The sequence below is a fragment of the Bradysia coprophila genome (assembly GCF_014529535.1).
Source record: "Bradysia coprophila strain Holo2 chromosome X unlocalized genomic scaffold, BU_Bcop_v1 contig_12, whole genome shotgun sequence".
In the NCBI taxonomy this organism is placed as follows: Eukaryota; Metazoa; Arthropoda; class Insecta; order Diptera; family Sciaridae; genus Bradysia; species Bradysia coprophila.
The window spans coordinates 7285987-7301438 of record NW_023503293.1 but is presented as its reverse complement, the minus strand read 5'-3'; the positions used below and the strand labels follow the sequence as shown (position 1 = coordinate 7301438).

General features: G+C 36.5%; 2 protein-coding genes across 4 annotated transcripts; one reads left to right on the top strand and one right to left on the bottom strand.

Moving 5' to 3' along the window:
- Positions 1-3378: 3378 nt before the first annotated feature.
- LOC119067408 (carbohydrate sulfotransferase 3-like) lies at positions 3379-8450 on the bottom strand. Of its 2 annotated transcripts, XM_037170356.1 has the most exons (2): positions 7817-8450; positions 3379-7735 (listed from the first exon to the last, which is right to left on the bottom strand). In XM_037170356.1, exons 1-2 carry the CDS (start codon positions 7938-7940, stop codon positions 6693-6695), a joined length of 1167 nt encoding a protein of 388 aa, XP_037026251.1. In that variant the 5' UTR covers positions 7941-8450; the 3' UTR covers positions 3379-6692. The 2 variants fall into 2 exon arrangements, with proteins under 2 accessions (XP_037026251.1, XP_037026250.1); XM_037170355.1 differs by having other exon boundaries at positions 3379-8450.
- Positions 8451-8565: 115 nt separating this feature from the next.
- Positions 8566-13838, top strand: LOC119067407 (zinc finger protein 490-like). 2 transcript variants are annotated; one of them, XM_037170353.1, is made up of 10 exons: positions 8566-9290; positions 9345-9540; positions 9594-9742; positions 9800-10269; positions 10328-10634; positions 10692-10844; positions 10908-11013; positions 13003-13106; positions 13177-13621; positions 13706-13838. In XM_037170353.1, the coding sequence occupies exons 1-10, from the start codon at positions 8837-8839 to the stop codon at positions 13782-13784; spliced, it is 2463 nt and encodes an 820-aa protein (XP_037026248.1). In that variant the 5' UTR covers positions 8566-8836; the 3' UTR covers positions 13785-13838. The 2 variants fall into 2 exon arrangements, with proteins under 2 accessions (XP_037026248.1, XP_037026249.1); XM_037170354.1 differs by having other exon boundaries at positions 8736-9290; positions 9803-10269.
- Positions 13839-15452: the final 1614 nt, after the last annotated feature.

The following is a 15452-nucleotide window of genomic DNA, read 5'->3' as shown; positions in this document are numbered from 1 at the left end:
TACTTTTAATTGAAAGAAGTTTTTTTTTCATTTTTTTTTATTAAATATAAATTGAGATTATTATCGGGTAGCGATTCGAAGAGAAATTTTTATTTTTATTACGAACAATGAACGTTGTGTTAGACTTCAAAATCCGCTACTAATTTTACTGATATTATTGTATGAGAAAACTTCGGTTCAAAGTAAGAAAAACAATAGAAACACCAAACCCCATTTCATTTATTAATTGAGCGACAAAATGGTGGCAATAGCTTTGTGTAATATTATTCTCTCTTCGAGACGTGTCGGTTTGTTTTATCTATCGTTTCGAACCTACCAAGAGAAGTTTTACAAATATTCTTATTATTATAGCCTAATGTTTACCCAAGAGTGAGCCATAATTCGATTAGTAGATAGATTACATTTTAAAGCGAAAATTATCAACAAAATAATTAACATAAATGTATGAAGAAAACAAAATATTGGATAACATGAACGAAGTAAGACATTATGATTGATCTGTTTAAACTTTTCGAACTACAGGGAACGTTATCGAAATTTAGACACTAACTTGTTCAGCTGTTTTTCAGCTGGTACGTACGTATGTAGTATTGGTAATACCGTATAAAGACGTACAAACAGTTTTGTTTGTATGATTACATCGTCTGGAAAATAGATGAACCAATTCATGTCTAAATTTCACTGGCGTCCCCTGTAGTTGCAAAAGTGTAAAATATTCGAATATTCAAGTTGGAAGTTAGTCACAGTAATAATGTCCAATTAAGGATGTAGGTCATTTTAATCGCGAAACTCCGAGGAAATGAAAAACCACCGGAAATTTCTTTGGGTAATGAATCATTTCCGTGCACTGCCGTGTTGTGCTGCGAGTAGAAAATTAAGAAAGAACTGCTGAAATTAGTCACCTGAGTTTCGTCATTTCATTATTGTGCATTTGGACTTTGATTGCTTTCGGTCCAATTGAGCTAGAATTGGTTTAGGGTATCGATAAATGTAAATCAAAGAATGATACCAGACATCGTAGTGGAATTGAACGACTGCAGTAATGTTTTTCATTAATTTAATTTAAATTTCTGAAACGATGTAGTCACATCAATGAATGTGTACAATACCATCGTTGATTGTAGAACTACAGAGAATCTTATCTACACAAGCGAATACTAAATAAATATAGTCGTAAAAAGGAATGAATTTCAAATTACAACCTAAGAATATTTGAACTTAAATCATTGCATGCAGAGAAAATAATGTCGACGGTAGACTTCACGTGGTCAAAGGACCAGGTTATCCATATTCATCCTCATGCGCCTTCTGACTTTGACTTCTACTTCTAATGTTCCTATGAAGCAGGCGAATTTTGACCTAGAACGCCTTCGATGTATCTACCGGCCAATCCGTCAATTTACAGAAATGTGGGCTAGTTGAAAATTTTGCGAGTTTTGGAAGTTTCGAAAGCCCGTTTTACAGTAAAGATTATTGAAATTCTCCAATTTTATCCGATACTTTCAAAGATAATTGATTTTTTCATTTCATTTTTGCTGAAGTTTTCTATACAAATCAAATTATGCATGCAGTCGCAGCGAAGATTGAGTTGTTGTGTAATGTAGTGTACTTCTTTTCATCTGTATCGCGGTAAGCTGTTTAAGATGTAGACAACAAAAATCTCGTCGTGCATATTTTTACGAAAACTCAGATAACGAAATTGTGTCAATTTGTGCTTTCAAGCACAGCTGACACAATTACTGTGCTTAAGGAATTCTTGTTTTTATCGATCGAATCTAAAATTTGCGCATAGTAGGAAAATCGAAAATTATTTTTGATTAAAATAACTGCAGAAATTTCCATCGGTTAGGAGAGCTAATACACGTCGAACAAAATCTTCACTCTGGGCTCGCATGACAAAATCGAATATTGTGCGAAGTAGAATATCGTTTCATTGATGTTTACGTTTCTGCTATTCAGTTACGATGTTTATTGCGGCACTAATGAGTTAATCAATGTCCTCAAAACCAATTATTTTTAATCAAATTTGAAACGATAATTCCATTGTACTGTTTTTGAACTTTTGAGTAGCAACACTACATAATGGACACTTAAAATATAATTGTTGTTGTATGGAAAACAGGGCCTACTTTTTGGAAACTAATTTCTTGAATTTCTTGAAATTTCTCGAATTTTCTCGATTTTCTTAAAATTTCTCGAATTCGAGAAATTCGAGAAACTTCAAGAAACTCGAGAAATTAGTTTCTTGAAATTTCTTGAATTTCTCGAAGTTTCCCGAATTTCTTGAATTTCTCGAAGTTTCTTGAATTTCTCAAAGTTTCTTGAATTTCTCGATTTTCTCTAAAAGTTTCTAAAAAGTAGGCCCTGATGGAAAATGATATTGCGACATTGTCTTGGACGTTATGTTGTAGATAGACATGTCGTCTGGTGTGCTCTATAACAAAAGTGTATGTAGGACAATAATTTGGATTTAAATAATGTGAAGGGATTGTCAACCAATGCGCCAAACTAATTTTTTATCTGGCAGTTTGCAAACTCACGGTACCACTTTCATTGATATGTCTCGTAAAGCGCAACGGACTTTGTCGATGAATACAGACGATGTTTAATGAAGTAAAATATTTTGTATGACGAGCTAACACTGAAATAAGCGATGAATAAACCAAAAATTTAAATCGAAAGAAGTAGTGGACTCGGTAAATTATGCTGGTGTGATATGTTTGCTCTTATTGTAACAGGTCACATACTTAATTAATTCGAAACGAAACACCCCTAGCCACGTCCCACATTAAGCGAACTATCACTTTTAATTATTAAAGATTTTGCGGTTGTGTTGTTGTTGTATTGCTGATCCAAAAAACTAATTATGTTTAAGTCTGTCGATATCCATTTTTTTCCATATCAGACCTCTTTTCTAGTTATGTAAAATGACACCAAATTATGAAAATTCAAAAACTATGAAAGGTGTCAACGAAAATTCCAGCAAAGCAATTCTGCCCATATGCGGGTTTTCATACGAGCTTTCATTTAATGGGTTTTTAGCATAGGTTTTCATTTATTTATTTTTTATTTTAATTACTTTGTGCTGGTTAAGAGTTTTCGCATACATGGAAAACAGTTATGTCACCAAATGTGTGTATAACTGAATGTCAACAATTATAATAAATTGTATTACTTGTCAACGAAGTAATGCAAATTAGTCTTTTGTTTTCATTAATTAGCGCGGTATTCATAGTTGCAAATGTCGATAAAAGTTTTTCTGTTTCTGTAACTTCGTCTACTTTAACTATTATTAAAAAACCAACATAAAAAACGACATTCGGGCTTATCTCCACGATATCTATGTCTTGCAGTGACAATAATTGTAAATAGTTTCAGAAATTTATTAGCTTTAAAATCCTCAATAAATCCCGTAGTCTCCAGCCTAATTGTCTACATAATTCCAGACAATGGCAATAAACGAACCATTGTAGAATATAGAAGCAAAAATAAACCCACTTCAGCGGTAACACTGACACCCCATGTATCTGCATAGCTACGACCGTTTCGCAGCTGGAGTATATTTTTTTCATTTTGCTAAAAGATTCAATATTACGGCACAATGCACAAAGAACGAATTTTACAGCATTTTTAATCTCTCCGATTGAAATCTTCGCTGTTTGTAGAGAATTGTATTTTTAACCATGGTTAATGGCACCAGTTACGAGTGCCTTTTTTGTCTCTCTCACACGCAGAGTTGTACCATTCGTTTTTCTCTTTCAGCGCTCGTAACGCGAGAGGGTTCGTAATCGGTGCCCTTACGCTACGTCATGTTTAACTTTGAGTTTTTGTTTTGCTAAAGAAAAGATATCCCTAATTGATGACACATTAAGATTCTGATTGGGTCTTTTTTCACTGAGTTTTTTTTACAAAGAATGTTGTGACAAAATGAGCATAATTTCTTAACAATATTTTCTGGTGCGTAACTAAACTGTTTTTTTTTAAGTTTGCTTGAGTGAAATTTAAAAGGTGACAGTACCCTTGAAATAAGCTAGTGAACGTGTTACAAGACTTATACTCAAAGTTGACCTCACTTCACATTGTGCTTTATAACGGCCTCTGTATTGCAAAACACTCTGCAGAATCTAATGATTAAGCGCTTAAGTCATAGTTTTGTTAGGATTTCTTTCCGTGTTAGGAAAGGTCTTTATTTCGAGAATGTTCTGTTCGTCATAAATTGTACAAATGTTCGCCATGGATTCTAACGGAACGAAAACAAAAAACCAAAATAGTTTTTCGATCAAAGCTCAGTTTTACCTTGATGATTTGCCACGGTAATGTGCTGTAAGGTCGTTCAACGATAAAATACACTCTCGTCAATATTTATACGATTGTTTGTTCAATTCAAATATATAACGTCATCAATCAAATAAAATTTACGAAAAAAAAGCAACAACTGAAATCATATACCATTAGACAATCATCACCGCGACCATCGCGACATTAAAATAACAACAACAACACTTCGTTTTTATCAAGCGAAATATTCAAGTTTTATTCTATCATCCGAAAGAGTTGATAATTGTCGTCGCGAAGCTGTTGATAATAACAAGAATTTTACCATTTGACATTAAAAACAACCAGATTTTCAATGTAGACATGAAACTCTACCTTGAACAACAAAAAGATGATCTAAAAGAAAGTTAAAAACTAATTTTCTAACGACATCATCGGAACTGCGGATTAGTTTTTTCACGTTCCACGTTGACGCATACAACTCTCTGGTTAACTTTAATTAGGGAAAATAATCTAATTTTGTTTCAGATATTAATGCGGCCCATGAGAGCGTATATGTCGTCGTAACACTGTCGTAACGAACACGTAGAGGAAAAAAATAATTAAATTAATTAGAGTTCCGACTTGATTGTTAGAAGAAATAGAAAATTAGTTTTTGATGACAAGATATTTCAGCCGTATCGAAATGTAACTGACAGGCATGTACGCTTCTAGCTAGCAAACTTTTTCTTTTTCCAGCAAATATTTGATCAGCAAGTCTATTAAATTGTCACAGTAATAGCGGACTTATTTCAGGCAAACATATAGCAACGCCAAAGACACCTTATTTAATTTTTTTCTTTTGTTATACTGTCACACTTGACACGAGAACAAAAGAAAAATTTGAAATAGATCTCTTTTGCGTTGCTATGTGTAGCTAGAGGAAGTGTTTTCAGTGCGTAGTTTTAATCATTTCCTTCGATTGGCGAATCTTAAAAGTGGAAAATGATACACTAAAAAAGGTCACACTTTAAAGGTATTTTTGATGTGTCTTCAAAGATTTCAATCGACATAATTGTTTTGCTATGAGACGTATTTTAAAAGGCATATTGCAATCTGAGGTCGATGAATTGGTGTGAGTTGGTACACGGAAAGAACTAAAAATACTGATGCCAACGTATAAAAGTTTAGGTACGATTGAGGTTTACGTTTGAAACTCAAATTTTATGTCTCGTGCGAAGAATGTAAAGCGTACATTTGTATATTTTCATCACAATACTCGTATAATTTGCGACTCATTCGCCGATATGACGAAAAATTGTACGACTTACTGTAGCAATGCGAAAGAGACCTAATTCAAATATTTCTTTTGTTATATTGTCGCACTTGCCAGAAAAGGAAAAGAAAAATTAGAATTATGATTCCTTCGTGTCGCTATAGGTAGCGATAAATGTACGTCGAAAAGTTACCGAACAAGATAACAATAGATATAACAACAAAGGAACAATATACATTTCTATTGTTCTTTTGTTTGATCTATTGTTTGCATGTCCGGCGACTTTTAACTACACTGCACATATTCATAGTACGAAGAATTTGAGTCTCATAAGTCAATCCTACATCTGACATGTTACATCGGTATTTTCGGTAAAGTCTTATCTTTAGGACATTAGTAAAGGATCTCAAGAAAGTTGTGGCTTTAACGTACATTTTGTGGAAGAAAATATCTGTAGTCGTAGTCGTAGCACTTTGCCTTAGGGAATACACTGAATTTACATCACTAACACTAGAGGAAGTATCTCCCTCCAGTGTGTCCGATGACCTTGAAAAATACGTTTGATGACCGTATCCACTTATAAGTCTGTCGACTGAAAGCAAAAACTTTCAAATAAAATTGTGATGAAATGGTCAGCATATTGCTGAGAGAAACTAATAAATTTTACTAAGAAGAGAATAAATTTGCGGACGCACAGTATAATGCAACCCAATTGAAAAATAAAAATTACAAAAAATAAAAACGGAAAACGAAAAGTATTATTAAAGTAGAGAACATAAAAAATCACAGCATTTTTTAGTATAAACTTAAAAAAAGATAAAATTATAGACAAAAGAAATAATAATTTTTTTGTTTTGTTTTTCTTCTCCTTCTTTTCTCTCCCTCTATCTATCTCTCTCATCTTTTTTTTTCTTTCTTTTTGTATGTCTAATATGCAAATTCGATAATATAAAACTTATGAGAATAATCGTGACTGGCTCATAAACTAATACATTCAATTGCATTTTGTCTTTTGTTTCTTTGCTTGTTGTTTTGTTTTTGTTTCGCTAAGAAGCCTTATATGTCATGATCTGCTCTAATTTAGGCACTAGTAACATTATTGAATTTTCATTTAAATAAATTAAATCACCGTTTCCTTACCAACTATCAGCACATCAAGGCTTCACGAAAACGGAAACGATAAAATTGGATTGAATAACTTATCCTCGTACAATTGCTGGTCATCCATTTTCTTATACCGCCACAGTTCCATTGCTTTCGTACAACTATTCTGAATCGTTTCGATTTCCTCAAACGTCAAATCGCGCATCCAATGGAACGGTGCCGATTTCGAGTCACGGAACGTCGACGACACGCCACCGATGTTGTTCCGGGTGTGCGTGTCCAAAAATTCCTCCACCATCGGATCCAGCGGCAGTCCGTAAAAATTCAATATTTCTTCGGTCATTTTGAACGGATCCAGTGACAGATCCTCGTACCGAACGGCTTTGAAATTTTGCGGATACTTTTTCGACAGAATTTCGGCCGCATAGTAATCGGATACCATGTCTTTGCATAAAATGTGAGCTTGATCGCAATCGGAATTGCCCGGGCACCAGTCCCGATGCTTACGTGATTGCATAGTACCGCGCGGATCACGTATCAACAGCACGATGCGCACATTCAAATGCGGATCGTTGAGCAACTGTTCGGCTAGGGCCAACCGAAGTCGTACGACTTTCATGCTTTGTAGTGGAAAAAGTTTACAGAATGGCGTCAGGAAATTAGGATCCCAACAGTGTTGCGGATACAAGCGGCAATACTTCCACAACCGAGTGTTGTGCGTGAACAGGTAGTCATGTTCGGCGCCAAAGTCTAAATAATCCTTCATGTCAGTGTAGTTACATTTCAGCAACTGCTTCAAATTATAAATGGCCCGTTTCGCATGCGGTGCGCCACGAACCTGGATAATATCAAAATCCAGCAACGGTTCGTAGTGATAATAATTGCCCGGCATTGCGTTCAGAATATCGCCCAGGAACGTTGAGCCCGATCGCCAAGTGGTGATGATGACACTCCGGAATGGTATGCCATTGGTTTCGGGTGTTAGAGCTGCCAGATTCTCACTATCCCGAGGATATTCGAAAAATTCCATTTCTTCGACAATTTTTTGCCGTTGAGCATTCAGTATGTCAGCAATGGTCACAGTCATATTGTACGTTGGTACTGTCGATTCAAAATTTTTGTTACTGTTATGCGTAGCTAAATGCTTATTCGACTTTGACAGCCTGTATCCCTGTTTATCACCTGGTTTGTAGTATTCCGTGGCATAGTAGCTATTTGATGCGAATCGTTGACTGGCGAATATTAGCAAAATACACAATAGACTTATCGCGAACACCCCGATTAAATTGAATCTCGGTGTCATCATTATTTCTACGGTTAATTAATTATACACCACAATCACACACGTTCCGAACACAAATTTTTGTAAATTTAATTTCGTTTGTTTGCTGTGAGATTCTGAATATTTTTTTTTGTTTAACTTGTTCGTACGCAACGAAACTGGTTTCTTAAGTTTTCTGCACAAACACGAATCTAGGACAACATTCGTCTTTCGCATTTATCGTCGATGCATTGCAGTATTATATTTTACATTACGAATATCAGAAGATGTTCCAATTTTTCTTTTTGCTATCCTTCAAGCGCATTCAATCCATGACTCTATTTTAAATATACATCGATGGTATCGACTCCCGACAATAGTCAACGTTTTAACGGGACGCAAAATATAAATAAAAATGCACAAAAGTCTCTGTTTTTTTTTATGTAATGATGTGTAGACGAATTTTAATGTTGGAATGTTTTGTACAAAAAAAACACACACTTTTCAACGAAACGATATACACACAGAGCGCTTACGGTCAGAGGAAAAATGCATACTGTCAAAATATAATGGAATTTTAACTTCAAAAGGTATGTTTCGATGCAGTGTTGCCAGCGTTGCGGTGTGCGAAAAATGATTGATTCCGTTTTTGGAAGTTTTTGAGTTAATCTGTTTGAGAGTCTAGCGAATGTGTCTAGCAGATTTTTTAATGGCACCCAGTCCAGTAATTTGCAACCGATGTTCATCTTTGAGTCAATTTTTCAATGACTAGATAAATGATTTACACTTGTGAACGCTCTCTTCAAAACATGACAGAGGTTTGAGCGACACATCTCTCAAATGAATTCTTTGAACAGTCCCCCAAAAGTCAAAACAAGTCAACTCAAAGTAGAGTCCGTCAATAATAAATTTTTAACAATAACAACCAAGTGTTATCTATCATGAATTCATATTTCACCGACGAAGAAACATTGATATTGTTGAAATTAGTTCACACAAAGGACTTGCAAGACAAATTCAATTCAAACAAAAAGAGACATCGCAAGGTCTGGGAAGAAATCGCCAAGATTCTGGAAAAACAAGGCATCCGAAAATCGGCCGCAAAATGTCAAAATCGTTACGAAAACACGAAGCGAACGTACAATACGATCAAACGGAATCATATCGGTCCACAGAAACCGAATTATCCGTACTGGGACTTTTGGGAATCGATTCTGGGTGAAAAGCGAGACATGCCCTTTGGTGCATTCGACGAACACCACGAAACTTATTTACGACTTAAGGAGGCTAGAGACGATGGTGATGCTGTTCCGCCGGACTGGGAACATTGGTCGAAATACGATGAATATTATAAACAAAAGAGACTTACTGCAGAATCGGATCTGGTTCAGAGTGGTAATGTTTCACGCAAAAGAGTGATGATCTGACACTGATAGCTTTTGCTTTCAGACAACGCCAAGTGTACACAGCTCTCACAAACTTTCACCGACGCAGAAACAGACGAATTGCTGTTAATAATGGGAGAACGAGCTACTAGGCAAATGTTCGTCAATCATCGAAAGAAGCACCGGATCGCCTGGAATTACATTTTAAAATGTCTGAAGAAGAGGGGAATTCATAAGACCGCCGAGAAAGTGAAAAATAGGTAGTTCTGTCCTTACCCGATGAACCCGATCTGAGTGCTTTTCTTGTTGCTAGATTCGAAAATCTCAAGAGAAAATACATGCACTACAAAAAGAGCTTAACCAGCTCCATGGATCCACCGGACTGGCGTTATTGGAATGTCTTTGAAGAATATATGGCCAGTAGATCGAGTCCATCAGACTCGGATTTTATGGCCGATGACGGTTAGTTCCATAAATTCTCCTTAAGATTGTCACGTTTCGACTTATAAAACCAAATAGCGACCGATGCGGATGAAGATGCTGAAGAAATGGAAACGGAAACTGATGATGTTGATGAAGCGATAACCACCAAGGAAGGTTTCCAGCCGGTAGAAACTTCGATCCACGCGGAATCGACCAACAATCAAATCGAGCCGGAATCGAGTGATAGTCGAACCGACGTTAACTGTGGTCGACAACAAATATTTTGTCGATTCTGTCTGCAATCGATGTGTAACACAAGCATCAGTTTATTCAGTCCATTAAACGCAAATATTCGCATCAACGAAGCATTGGCCATATGTTGCGGCCTGGAAATTTTCCAACAGCAAGACTCGTCAACTGTAAACGAAATTTGCTTAGACTGTGTACAACAACTGCAAACTTCATACAATTTTCGTAAATTATGCTGGGCATCGCAATTCGAATTGAAGATGACCAATCGAAAGCAAACCGATCGAAATGATGGCACAGCGAGTCCTTGTCGCCGAGTAAGAGGATGAAGTGTTCGATAGTTCCGATCGAAATGAGTTTTCAATGTCGTTTTAGCTCTTGCCAGATAGCATCAAGAATCCGGCCCGACCACATACATCTGCAGCAAATCAATCGCATTTTGAAAATGACGGAACAGCGGATAGTATTAGCACATCACCTCAATTTGAGATGACCTACGAATTTGTCGATACAGATCCCATTCACAGTGATGACTCAGCTCCTCAATGTGTTGACGAAAAAGACAGTGTGACGGAGCCGGACAATAGTGAAATCACAGACTTGGGGAAACATAAAAAGGGGGAGACTAACCGAGTCGAAAAACTGAAAAATTTCAAATGCTCACTTTGTATGAAGAAGTTCCGTAAGTTGTTCGTGAAGAACAGACAACGGCACATTTCATTTTCAATAATTTTTCCAGCGAACATTGAGTACATTAAGAAGCACCTGGTCAAAATGCATTCACTGATAGCCGAAAGCCAAAACTTTAAAAACCATTTGGAACTGAGCAACTGCGATTCGGACGATGAGCTGGATGATAATGTCAAATGCTACGTTTGCGGAAAGAGCTATGGTTGGTATCAGAACAAAATGCGGGGGTGAATTAGATGAACATCAAAGACTTTATGTATTTTAGTCAAGCGAGAGTACCTGAAGAAACATTTGAAGCTGATCCACAACATAACTGATGCCGACTACAATGTGTACGATAGAATCGATGAAGAAAATAAAACGAAAAAGCCGTGAGTACAGTTATTCGTAGTCATTAGTGCATGTCAGTTCCTCATGCCTCTAAAGATCAACGTTATCTACCGTCTTACACCTTGAGATAGAATAGAGAGTCTACAAATTGCCGGCATCGTATTCGGTGCTTGACTTCGGTTCATTCTTTCTCTTTCTCGTCGACGACTGTTCGCTTCCACGTGACTTTGGGCCTGCCCCTTTTCCGTGTTCCCTGCGGGTTCCAGTCCAGTGCGGTTTTCGCGATGCTTCCCGCAGGGCGTCGAATTGTGTGGCCGATCCAACGTTTGATCATTACTTTCATTTTCTCGAATTTGGTTTGGTTCCACAAGTCGATGTTTGAAATCTTTTCTGCCCAGCGTATTCTCAGAATTCCTCTAATGAATCGATTGACGGAGACTTGTATTTTGTTCTCGATTATCGATGTCATCTTCCAGCCGTTCGCAGCCGTTGAATAATACTGAGATGCAATTTGATTTGAAGAATTTCATCTTTTCTCGTTAGTTGTCTAGAGACTTTGAACCTCTAATGATGCCCCCATATTATTACATAATGTTAGTAGGTCTAGTGTATTTCTCACCCGTAATACTCATAGAAAATTCAAATTGGCAACAAAATGAACTATGAAATTTCATTTGCCATCTTGGATTGCTACTTCCATTTTAACACCTTGTTTTACAGGCCTGCACTAGGCCTGTCATGTTGTGAGTATATTTAGTCGATAGACTTCATCATTAATTCTCCGACTCATTTCTGACTCATCATTTGATTCGATTGACTCTCGAGAGACCGTTTACAATAAACAAGAACATTACACGCATATTAATCTTCCAATCTCGGCCTTTACTTACTAATTTGCGACGCAATTAAATTTGCTTACGGATGGTTACTCTTTGCGGGTCCTAACAAACGTTAAAGTCATTTGTTTAAAGATTGTTGGCCTTAGGTCAAAATTTTAAAAGCCCCAATCCGTTCGCGTTTCCCTTTCACATTTAAATGGAATCTCAGCTGCTAAATAACATTGCACAGCAGCAACGAAAGTGATATATTCGTTGCTAACGTTAACACATAAGATTGTGTAGTAACAGGAATATTCGCTTCTTTTATTTTGTATATGATGATCTTGAGCTTGACCAGAATTTGATGAATGGCTTCGCAGGTAGATTAACAATTAGAAAGTAACATCCAATGTCTAGGTCGGATGGACAATCTTTCTTCAGGGCCTATTCAAAAAGGTCCTATATCAAGAGCACAACTACATATCAGTCAAATATCAGTAAGGGCACATCGTGAAAGCTATGTCTATTCAATGAATGTACATACCAGGTATGGCCGATTCTTCAAAATCGGTCGATTTATCTTGAACGTATTCATTATTCATGTCAAAATAATATGAAAATGAGTGCGTTTGAATCTGTTTCTAAAATCTTTATCTCCTCAGCGGTGACATGAGACCATACCTGGAAGTTTATTTTGCCATTATTTCCATTCCTAAGACAAAAGATACTTGTTCTGTCGCCTTTATTTTTCAGCGTTGCCAGAGTTTGCCAGCTGAAAAGAGAAGTTGTAGAAAAGCCAAATTAGCGTGAAGATGAAAGTATTTGGTCTTACGTTAGGGACGTGGGACGTTAGTGAAATTTAGATGGTAAAAAACTTGTTTATACGGGTGAAATAGTTACCTGCACGCGTGAGGTAGTGATAAACCGTATGCAACGACTTATTCATGTTCAAATTGCACTGTTCTGTAAATTTAAAAAGAAATAGGGTTGTGGTGTCTGACGAGTCAAGCTATTAAATTGTTGACTTATTTATTACGACAGGCTTTTCAATAACAGTTTTTATTTTCAAATTTCGTTCATCTTGCACCAATGTCTTCGATTTGAATAAATGCTGACCTTTCCGCCTATTTTTTCTGTTCTGTCCCGTTGTCTGTTCTGCAAGTTTTCCGTCTTTTATCTCATTTATTAATTTAAGAACTTAAATATTCCTAGCTTATTATGCCACTCCTGCGGCGAATCCTTCGTACTAAAGCACATCTTCAAAAAACATGTCGAGCACCATGAGAGAGGCAGTTTGTTGTCTTGTGACTACTGTGGTAAGTTAAACTTTTATCGGTGCTGTTCCTCACATAATACCCATAATACCATTCAACTCTCACGTTACAGATATAAAATTGGTGGACAAAGCAGCCCTACAACGGCACATGATTTTGCATACCGGTCAACGGAATCACAAATGCATTTTCTGTGCCAAAGGATTTTTTACTCGAGTATCGCAAAAGCGTCACGAACACAACGTCCACACCAAGGAGAAATCGCACATTTGTCAGTATTGTGACAAAAAGTTTGTAATGTGGAAATTTCTGGAACGTCATCTGAACACACATACGGCGCAAATTGTCTATCAGTGTGATCAGTGCGATAAAAAATATCTGAACAAAAATCATTTGCGAGTGCACAAGTTTCGGCACGCCAAGGAGCCACCATTTAAGTGTTCCGTTTGCTCGAAGGCATATTTTGATCGGTCCGCTCTGAAGAAGCACAATTACGTGCATATTGGAAATCCGTATCAGTGCACGCACTGCGACAGAAGTTTTGATAGGCGTGATAAGTAAGTGAGATTGGAGGCAGATAAGACCTGGGTTCCTTTTTCATATTTTTCTATTTCGTTTACTAACGTTTACTAACATTTTAGAATGAATAATCACATGCAGAAGGTTCATGGCGCACTTTTAAGTCAAAATCAAGAAATTGCCGAACAAAAAATTAGTTAGACTCCCGAAGTGTTGAGTTTAATAAATTAAAAACGTTTCACCACCATACAGCAAGCTTGAGTTTTCCTTTCTCTATCTCTACAGTAAACAGGATGTAGTGATTTTCAACTTGATTTTAATTAAAACCTCAAGCCCAGCTGGCCCTATGTACGTTTTCATGAAGAATTACGATAAGCCAAAAAAAAACACCTTCTGCTCGATATTTGGTAAATATAGCTCTGGTTCCGCCATTCAACCAGATCATGGTCGACAACGGTTCCATTCCTTTATAAAAATAAAGGGAAAAAATGTCAGAGTAATTACTGGTCAATTTCACAAATTACTAACAACTCGTGCACACAATTATTGGGACTTCTACATAAATAGTAGTCATAATACCATATTAATCCAAAACAATCTATCGCATATGTGTCTTTGCTTTTGAAGAACTTTTGAGAGCTTTTAACTCCTTTTGTTTTTCACTGAAAAAATCCAATGGTATCCAAAGGTAGCTCAAAGCTTTCCAAAGCACACATACAATGCGATACGTTGTTAACACAGGAGTTGAGTATTCCAGTTCGTTATAACACAATTGTGGTCCGTAGTCTCAACTGTTCGAAAACTGTGCTTACTGTTCGAACTGGAACAGGAACAGTCTGTATGAGGCAAAGAAAAGCTTCTTCTATCGGTCAATTTTTTGCTACTGTTTCCAATATTTATGTTCGACACATAGTTTCAGCCATGATGGAACGATCTTGTATAAACCTTGCAGCAAAGCGAAGAAGTTGCAGAAAATGTATGAGCTTTCTGCCATTTTTTTGTTAGGTTTTAGAACCTTCTATTGACACTATATTCAGCTAACGCCACAACGACTGAATGGATTTTGGATATGCACAACTCCATGTTACTTTTACTTGACAGTTCTTTATCCTTAACTATTTTATCTCCATTGATTGAGTCTGAATTTTGAAAACAATCATCGCATGTAAGTCGTTTTGTATATTTTCGAACATAAAAAGGTCGATTCTTTAGCTGCTAAATACATAAATTGCTACTAGTTTTAAGGATCAATGACAGGCCGCAGAAGTGATTGAAAATAACGGTAACGGTATCATCTGTTAACTATAGCAACGACAAAAATAAATGGAGAACTCAGACATTGACGTTTTATAGCAAAAATGTGTCTAAACAAAAGAAGTAAAAGATTCTGGATCCATCTGTTCGAAAATACTTAGATCGAGAATGGCTAATCCGTTCAGCTTGCTATTTGTGTCTATCGAGAAGATTCCGTAATTGTTCCGCAGTCACTACATATTTTACTGGCGCCATAAAAACTGTCGAATAATATCGAATGCAGAGTCAGCGGGCTAAATTGCTAGTTAGGCACAATAGATTAAATAATTGTGTTCATTTCGCAATAAAATTATTCCGTCTACGAGGACGGTACTCGTTTCAGTAATGAAAATGACCCAATTTCTCGATTACCATTACTTTTTACGTACGGCTAAAGCCAAAATGTAAAGTACTCGAAAACGAAACGAAAGACGAAAAACAGCAGATTTTCGTTTGATGGCATTCAGTTCTTATTTTTTTCTTCTCTTTCAGGGGGCTTTGTTAAAATACAAAGTTCCTTTAGTTGGAAACCAAACCAAACATAATGAAACGGAAAAGCAAACTTTGTTCATTAGA